Source organism: Meleagris gallopavo, chromosome 2, assembly GCF_905368555.1.
Source record: "Meleagris gallopavo chromosome 2, MGAL_WU_HG_1.1, whole genome shotgun sequence".
NCBI classification, from domain to species: domain Eukaryota; kingdom Metazoa; phylum Chordata; class Aves; order Galliformes; family Phasianidae; genus Meleagris; species Meleagris gallopavo.
The window spans coordinates 101,084,406-101,093,583 of record NC_139405.1 but is presented as its reverse complement, the minus strand read 5'-3'; the positions used below and the strand labels follow the sequence as shown (position 1 = coordinate 101,093,583).

The 9,178-nt window shown below is 54.5% G+C and overlaps 1 protein-coding gene across 2 annotated transcripts; it reads right to left on the bottom strand.

Annotated features, from left to right (window-relative positions):
* Positions 1-510: 510 nt before the first annotated feature.
* On the bottom strand, positions 511-8,315 carry GDF7 (growth differentiation factor 7). Of its 2 annotated transcripts, none has more exons than XM_085218097.1 (2): positions 7,867-8,315; positions 511-6,174 (listed from the first exon to the last, which is right to left on the bottom strand). In XM_085218097.1, exons 1-2 carry the CDS (start codon positions 8,192-8,194, stop codon positions 5,255-5,257), a joined length of 1,248 nt encoding a protein of 415 aa, XP_085074223.1. In that variant the 5' UTR covers positions 8,195-8,315; the 3' UTR covers positions 511-5,254. The 2 variants fall into 2 exon arrangements, with proteins under 2 accessions (XP_085074223.1, XP_085074224.1); XM_085218098.1 differs by lacking the exon at positions 7,867-8,315 and adding an exon at positions 7,087-7,595.
* Positions 8,316-9,178: the final 863 nt, after the last annotated feature.

Genomic DNA, 9,178 nt, shown 5'->3' with positions numbered 1-9,178 from the left:
CGCCTTGGACTCCATCTGTACCTGTGGGAGCAGAGTCCTGGGCTCAAGTCAAACCCATCCGAAGGGTTTTGTATGGTCACACACTCACACAATGTGAGCAGGGGAGATTCTTCCAGTTGTCATATTTACCCCTTCAATTTAGTGTTCCTTAGCTCCTACAGTTTTGTGCTCAGGTTAATGGAGAGCGCTCTGCTTGGTTGGCTGGAGCTGGGTTGCTCCTAGTCAAGGCAGGAGAAGTGTTTTCAAACACACAGGGAAGAAAAGGGATGTACTTTTTCTGATGAGAAATGCACTGCAAAAACTCAGTGTTCTCCCTTTTTTTTTCCCCCTTTCTAAAAAACCTGATCTTGCCAAGGAAAGAGCTGTAAAATGAACGGCTTTGTCACTGTTTGCCTTAGTAACTTCAGTAGCCCAGGAAGCCAATGTGACTTAGGAAAGGTACTCTGAAATGAGCCATCTGGTTTTGGCACACAGGCACAAGTCTTAGAAAGAAAAACTATTGCCAAGATCTATTTATCAATAAAATATTTAATAAACTTATCTGTACAAAATATTAAAAAGGTTATTGAAGAGTATAGAAGAATACTTATTTAACAAATATATACTGCTATATAATATATTCAAGAAAATATAGATTGCTGTTTACAGTTCATTTACAATCCAATATGTACAATCTATTTAAACTTTAGAATACATACAAACAATGCATTTACACCATCACTTACAGAGCTATCTTCTCAGAGATATTTCACACTCAGACCTGACAAAGCTGAACAAATACATGGAAAGGTTAGAGGCACACATAGGGATACAAGTATTGCTTCAGAAAAATTAACTACTACAGATACGGCTATTGGAAACTTGAGTTCTTTTTCATTTACTGATATTTTCCTTTCTAACCAAAGAAAATAAGACATAAATAAAACCATGACTGACCAGCAGAGAGTCATTTCATTTTGTCATAAAAAGAGCTCCAGATAGTCTTGACTTCAGAAAAAGAATGGGCAAGGGTAGGATATGTGCTAGTTTAGCAGACTGGATAAACAAGGACTGACATTGCCCCAGGCTGCATCTAAGCTGGGGAGCACCACGAATAGAGCAGCTCTTCCATGCACAGAAAGGCCTTTGGAGTCAGGCCCCCAAACCACAGGGCCAAGAGCTTGATTTACAAAGGTACGGCACTTCAGATGCTCAGATCTTTCCTTTATGCACTATTTAATCCTACAGGTTAACCTGCTCACAGCGCATGGGGTGAATTAAATCAGCATGATCACCTCTCCCTGCCCAAAGAAGGTGCCCCACTCTCAATTGATCACAGCCAACTGGCCCACGTCACTTCAGCACCTCCTCAGTGACCAGAGCCTGGTGCCATCCCTTCTCCTGCCCCATGGAAGTTCTCTAACACCTCACAGCTCCCAGCCCAGTCAGTGTGAGCCTTCAGCCCTCAGCTGGGGCTCTTCGTCTTTTCCTCCTTCTCTCCTCCTCTCTTTTCTCAGGGATGTGGTTATTGGGCAATACTGATGGTAGGTGAACAGTTGGACTAGTTGATCTTAAAGATCTTTTCCAACCATAATGAATCTTCAAGGTAGGGCTGAGGGAGCAGAAAAGCTTCTCTGTGGAACAGCACTATGGAGAACACAGCCATCTCTCCCCATAGCTAAGATCAAAGCCAATTCCACAGCACCCAGAGTGGCCAGGCACTAACCAGCTCCATATTTCCATTATTGATCTGCTAATGAAGACATCAGTGGAGGTTCATAACACAGCAAAGCAGTGAGAAGACCCAAATACTTCCATCTTCTATTGGAAAAACACTTGAATGTGTGAGCAGGACCTCTATTCTCTCCACCTTGAGTCCAGCCAGACCCACGGCCTGGTGGGTCCATGTCTGCAACTCATGCTGGTAGGCCTCAGCCTTCAGAAACAGGCTGCCCAGCGAAGCTGCGGATGCTCTCTGGAGGCATTGAAGGTCAGGTTGGATGGGGCTCTGGGTGGCCTGATCTGGTGGGGCACAATCAGTCCACATTAGTGGGGTTGGAACTGGATGGGCTTTAAATTGTCCCCCAACCTAAGCCATTCTACAATATGATATGATTCCCCTCCTCACTTGTTGCCCATTTCCCAGCCGCCAACAAATCCCAGTGTTCCTTATTTGAGATGGAATGAACCCTCAAGGCCATCTAGTCCAATTCCCCTGCAATGAACAGAGACACTTACAGCTCCATCAGTGCTCAGAGCTCCATCCAGCCTGACCTTGAGTGTCTCCAGGGATGGGGCATCCACCAGCTCTCTGGGCAACCTCAGCCAGAGGCTGAACACGAGTACATCACCCTGCCCATGCCTTCCCCCAGGCTCCCTACAGCACAGCAAATTCAGGACTGCTCTAATAGTGGTACCAGCCGAAGGGAGAGCAGCAGCACAACCTACATATCCTGAGGCTGTAAAACATCCTCAGAGACGAAGGATGGGCTCTTTGGTTGGTCCTCCTCCACCAGCAGGAGTTCCAGTATGAATACCAGAGAGTGCTGCGCATTCTCATGTATGCAGCAAGGCATTAAAGGAACAAGGAGCTTCAGAAGGCTGACTACAGCTGGTTTTGTCATGGAGAAGATAAACCAGCTTATGGCTGGTACAGCATGGTAGGTGCACCAACGTGGTACAGCACAACTCTCTTACTGACCAGAGACCCATTTAAGGACAGGAGGGGCAGAGAGCTCCCGTGCCTGCGGTTCTGGGGAAGCCAGCAGGGTGACCACCACTAAACACACACTTCAGGGTTTGTGGGAGAGGGCCCTAAAGCTGCCAGCAGCAGAAGTGGCTGCTTGCTTTGCAAAGGGAGTGTGACCAATAAATCACTGCCGGCCTTTCCCTGCTCTCCCCAGCAGCGAGAGCCACACGAGCAAGATGTGAGCTAAAATCCATATGGTGGGAACGCACGCAGAAGCAGCTGGCGCTCAGCTCCAAGCAGAAGGCAGCTTGGGGTTGCCAGACTTTTCCTCACGGGTGTGGCAAGCATCAGCAAACAGCCCAGGAGGACATCGCCGCTCCATCTGCCCTTGCTTTCGGACCCCAGTGGGTTGTGGTCTCCAGGACGCAGTGAAGCGGTGCTGGAAGCACAGGCTCCGGTGTTACACACAGGTTCCACGCACCAGGCTTGGCCTGACCACGCACCCTGAGTCCCAGCTCAGTGCTGTCAAAGCCTTTTTGGATCTGAGCAGCTTTCCCTGTCCCTAAGCTATTGCTGCCCCACGCAGGAGGGGAGGGAGCACCAAGCGCAGGTACACGGCCCTTTCCAGATGCTTGCTATTTCTAGCTTTGCTGTAATTACATCCTGCAGATAAAAATGGTGCTGAAGGTCAGACAAATCCTCCAGGAGAACATACTCTGCATGGAAACTGTTTCGGTTTTCTTTTTCTTTTTTTTTTCTTTTTTTTTTCCCCTCTCTTTTTTTCCTGGAAAGGCTGTATAAATACAGCAGATTGGGAACCTGCAATTATCCATTCAAATCATTCCGAGTCCACTGAATCTACCTTTGTCCACTTTCAGCCTCTCGTCTCCAATTTATACCACTCAGAAATCAGCTCAGGCAAGAGGAGATGGATCAGGAATACCACTTCACAGGGTGGCTTCAATGCCTTTATAAGGTCCTGGCAGTGATACCCCAGAGAGCATCTCCTGGCAGGAGCCAACCTCACCTATCACAGAGTCATAGAATGGCGTAGGTTGGAGGGGGACTTAAGATCATTTATTTCCAACTTCCTCCCATGGGCAGGGCTACCACCCACATCAGGCTGCCAAAGAAGAGCTCTCTGCCAAAAAACAGAGATGCCCAATGGGGAGAGTGGCAATTAATTCCCAAATGGGCAAATCCACAGACAGCACCGCTGCCAGCAGCAGCCTCTGTGCTCTCCCCAGACCTCCCCATTTTCCCTTACTGCAGTGATCCAGGCTGTAAACCTCCAGTGACCGAGCCAGAATTTGCTCTCCAGGGCACAAATGAGGACATGGTTCCGTGTCCTGCAAGAAGGGGCCCAGGGCCACCTGTGGGGCTGTCAGGAGCTGTTTGTATATATAAATATTGAACTGCCCACAAACCTCTACAGCAAATATTTGGAGGAAAGGAGCAAAAAAAAATAAAAAATAAAAAACAAAAAGGAAAACATGTTTCAGCAGTGAGAAAAGCTATCTGGAGACCATCAGTGAGCGAAGAGCCAGGCATGTGGAAGCTTGATGGGCTTGGGAACACTGCAGGGCCAGCATCCCCCCCCTCTGATTGATGCCTGTGCTAAGAGTATGGGACGAGAGCTGTTAGAGATGTTGGATGAGGTTTGCTGGAGCCCTGGGGATGAGGATGGGGAGACACTGGGATTGTCCTACAGGGTCCCTCTCTGCGGTGATACACAGGATGGGAGCCCTGCTGATGTCGTATTGCCTCAGCGGGGGCTGCTTGGGTGAGAGCTGGATGCTCTCTTCTGCCCAAGGAAGTGGTCTGGGGCTGGGAGGCTGCCTGCCCTTTGTTAAGACATCTCTGAGGATGAGGAGCTTTATAGAAAAAAAATAAACATTTTCCAGCAGGAATTGATCTCCCCAAAAGCAAACTCCTGTAGCTGTGTGCTGATATTTATAAGGCAACAGCTTGGACCCAACAAAAAACAAATAGTCAAAACCAAAGCTATCCCATCCCTGACCTAAGCAGAGCCACAAAGCTGCAGCTCAGTAAAGAAAGCCACCTGGCAGCATCCCACAATTGATACCAGGCTTCTCTGGGTTCAAGGCACAATTTAAGCCCATTTCCTAACAATTTGCAGCCCTCTCAGCTCTGCTCTTCGCAAGTTAAATGTCTCTGCCCAGAAGATGTGGGTTCCCTTAGGGCAGGCAGGGAGGAACGGAGCTGCTGCCAAAGGGAGGTGGATTGGAGCCCGGCCTTTTTATAGCAATTATTTGGAAAAATAAGAACCCAAGCAAAGCAGCTCTTCCCTGGGGAGCTCAGGACTCTGCTTCTCCCCAGATGCTCTGAAGAGGTGTCCTTACATGCAGAAAGAAAAGCTCCCACCGCCCCAACCCGATGGCAATGCAGAAAGCCCCAAAACTTTGAGAAAGGAACAGAGAGGGTTTCCCCATCCCTTCGGGGCAGCCCCTGAGGGCAGGGGGCTCTTGGAAAGGCACACACCAAAATGTGTATGTATATATATATTATATATATATTTATATATAAAATGGGGCGTGGTGGGGTGGGGAAGAGCCGCAGAAATTGCTACCTGCAGCCGCACGTCTCCACCACCATGTCCTCGTACTGTTTGTACACCACGTTGTTCCCGGAGTCTATGTAGAGGATGCTGATGGGGCTGAGCTTGGAGGGCACGCAGCAGCTGGGGGGGGTGGATTCCGGATCCATGGAGTTCATCAGGGTCTGGATGATGGCGTGGTTGGTGGGCTCCAGGTGGGAGCGCAGGGGGAAGTCGCAGACCCCCTCGCAGTGATACGCCTCGTAATCCAACGGGGCGATGATCCAGTCGTCCCAGCCCAGCTCCTTGAAGTTGACGTGTAGGGGTTTCCTGCTGCAACGCGTCTTCGCCTTCTTCCCGTGGCCTTTGCCCCCGGAGCGGGCAGCGATGGCGGTCCTCCTCTTCCTCCGCTTGGGGTACGCCTCCCGGCCGGGATCAGGGGGTTCTAGCAAGGGGGGGCCGCCCAGCACCTTCATCCTCTCCCGGATCTCCTTGAAGAGGTTCTCCTTCCTCTGGGTGTGGGAGAAGGCCACAAGCAGCGCTCGCTCGAGGGGCTGCGGGTGGGGTTTGCCGAATCCCAGCTGCCGAGGGGGCAGGAGACGGCCCGAGCGATCCGACACCACCCTCAGCACGAAGCACAGCAGTTTGCCCTTTGGGGGCCTCTCCCTGCGGTCTCGAAGCGCTTCCCAAACGTCAAACACCTCCCATCTGGAGCCTGCATCCAGAACATCGGCCGCTCTGGAGTCCAGCAGTCTGGGCTCCTCGCCGGCCCGGCCGGAGCAGGTGGAGAGGAGCAGGTGGTGAAAGGTGCCTTCGGGGGACAGGGCCAGGCTGCGGTTTGCAGGGAGGGAGCGTAGGACCCGCAGCTCCGCGCCCGTCACTTCCTCTGCCTCGGGCAGGCTGGAGATGTCGAAGAGGTAGCGCTGCTCGGGGGCGGATGGGGAGGCGTCTGGGAGGGAGAAAAGAAAAGAAATGCAAAAAGAACAAGAAAAAAAATACAAAAAGAACACAGAAAAAAAAAAAAGGAGGAGGAAAAAGGGGGAAAAAAAGAGGAAAAAAGAAGAAAAAAAAAAAAAGAAGAAGAAGAAGAAGAAAAAAGAAAAGAAGAAAGAAAGAAAAAAAAAAAAAGGCACAATATCAAAACGCAGCCAGGATAAGCCGAGCCCTCGTCACGGAGGTGCGTGGGACAGGCAGTGAATGGGAGCAATGGGCGAAGGGCTGAGCATCCCAGAGGGAGGGAAACAGCCCTCCGTCCCGGCGGTGTCGCCGCGTTCAGGGGCGGAAAAAGAACGGGGAGGGAAGGAGGGGAGGGAGGGATGTCTCCGAGCGAGTGCCCTCCCGCTCCCCGCGTTCCCCCAGCAAAGAAAAGGGGGAAATCCCATTGTCTCCTGCAGGCACGGGGTGCTGCCTCGGGGTGTCTGACACGGGCGATTCCCAGAAGCTGAATTTGTCCCTGTTTTTTTCATAGAAACAGCAAATACCCGGAGTTGGAAGTGACTCATAAAGATCATTGAGTCCAACGGGGTGCACGCAAAGCCCAAACGCAGACTTGTGCCGTTTCTGGCACCGTTTATATACCAGATGTTAATTTAAAAAGAAATAGATAAATAAAAAGAAGAGCTGGAGGGGGTGAGAGAGGGGGAGATGAACGAGGTCTGGGGTTTCTTTTTTTCTCCTCTCTAATAGGAAACCGGACCGCTGCACGCTGCCGTGCCCGAGCCCCGCACTCTCCCTGACTCGCAGCCGCATTCCAGCTGGGAAACAGCTTTCTCCCCCTCCTTTCTTATAATTATTATTTTCTTTTAAAGCAAATCTGCAGTTCCCGCGGGGCCGGATAAGGGGATCCCTTCGCAGAGCTCACCCCGCACGATCTCCCCCCGCCCCGGCCCGGCTGCTTCCCCGCTGAACCTCAGTGCCGTCGCCGGGCAGAGTACAGAGGCTGCGGGGATCCGGGCACAGAGAGGGAGCCGGGGGCCCTTCGGCTTCCTATTGTATTCCATCTGGGGAGGGCGGGGGAGGGAGGGAGGTCTGATTTAATTTTTTTTCACCCCCAAAAAACTTTTGTCGGGACGACACGGTGCGTGTAAGTGCAGATGGGAAAAAAAAACAACAGATCGGTGTGTCCGCTCAGCTCAACATCATCGGATCCGCGGGCACGAAGGGGGCGAAGAGGCACAGCCCCAACGCGGGGCACCGCAGCCGCAGTGCCGTCCCCGATTCCGGCGGTGCGCGCATCCGTATGGGCACCGCCACGGGTGAGAGAGGATCGGAGCGCTGCCCCGCGCCTGCTTCCCATCCCTTCCCATACCCGCACCTACAGCCACGCACTGCCCCGCGGGGCTCACGCGTAGCCCCATCCCCACGCAGCCCCATCCCCACGCACTGCCCCGTCCCGCTCACGGCTCCATCCAAGCGCGCCGCCCCGTCCCAACCGACGCTCATCTCCATCTCCATCTCCACCTCCACCTCCACCTCCATCTCCATCTCCATCTCCAACTCGACCTCCATCTCCATCTCCATCTCCATCTCCATCTCCATCTCCATCTCCATCTCCATCTCCATCTCCATCTCCATCTCCATTCCCGTCCCTCGCACATCCCCGACGTGCGCTCCCCCTCCCGCCGCCCGGTCCCGCACTCACCGCCCCGCAGCCGCTCCACGAAGCCGGTGACGGTGCCGACGGGGCGGGCGGCAGCGCCTCGTCGGGCGGCCAGGCGCTGGTAGAGGGTCACCATGTAGCGGTGCGGCACCACCGTGCCGTTGCGGAGCGCCCCGTCCCTCCGCGGCGGGGAGGAGAAGGGGGAGGCGGCGGCGGCGGCGGAGGAGGAGGAGGAGGAGGAGGCGGAGGAGGAGGAAGGCGCGGCTGCCGGGGGTCGCTGGGGAGCGGCGGCGGCCTGCGGCCCGCGGCGGAGGCGGCAGGCGCCCAGCAGGCAGAGGCAGAGGGCGGCGGCGGCGGCGCGGAGGCGCATGGCGGCGGCGCGGCGCTCGGCGCTGTGCTGCTGCCGCCGCCGCTCCCCGCCCGCTTTTGAACATCGTCTTCGCCCGCCGCCGCCGCCGCCGCCGTCGTCGCCGCCGCCGCCGGCCGCCTCCCGCCGCCGCCCGCGGCGCCCCCTGCCGGCCGCCCGCCCCCCGCCCCGCCCTCGGCCGCAGGTGAGAGCCGGGGGGGCCCCCGCGGCCCGGTCCGCCCCCCGCGCGCGTCCCGCGGCCGCGCTCAGTGCTCCCGACGCGGTGTCCCGCGGGTCGGAGCGCGGCCCTCCGACGGCTCCCCGAGCTGCGGGGTCGCTGTCGTCGGGCCTTATTTTGGGCAGGGAGCGCCTCCGGCCTTTGCTTATTTCCTTTGGAGCGCTGCCCTCGCTCCCCGGCTGTTTCACGCCCCACACCTCTGTCTCGCGGCCCACATTCCCGGTAGGGATCCCCGGCCCGCGGTACGCAGGGTGCTCCCCCCTCCGTTTGGGGCGATGGGGCGGCCCCGAGGAGCGGACTCCGAGAGGTAATTCCGCCCCGCGGTGGAACAAAGCCCCGAGCGGGCACGGGGTGATGTTTCCCCTCCTCACCAAGGAGGGTTTCCTTGGTAAAATTCAGATGTTTCCTCGGGCCTCGATTAAAATAACAACGTGGGGTATTTACCGGGATGTTATTTCAAGTCCCTTAAGTCCCTGCTTATGTCTGTTGCGATTTCTCCGCAAATACAAAAACAAGTGCCGCGATGATTTATTGGAAGGAATGTAAACGTTTGGCCAAAACAAACACGGCTTTCTTTTTTTTTTCTCTCTTTCCCCCCCCTCTCTCCCCCCCCCCCAAAAAAAAAACCAAACTCTTCTCACAAGCATTTATCACTGCAGCCTCTCGCGTTTCTTCCTGCTGTCATCCTACAGGTGCTCTGTCACCCCGTGGGTTCCTAATGCCAACCAGCATCACCATTCCGCAGAGGCTGAGCACTCAGACCTTCCCCA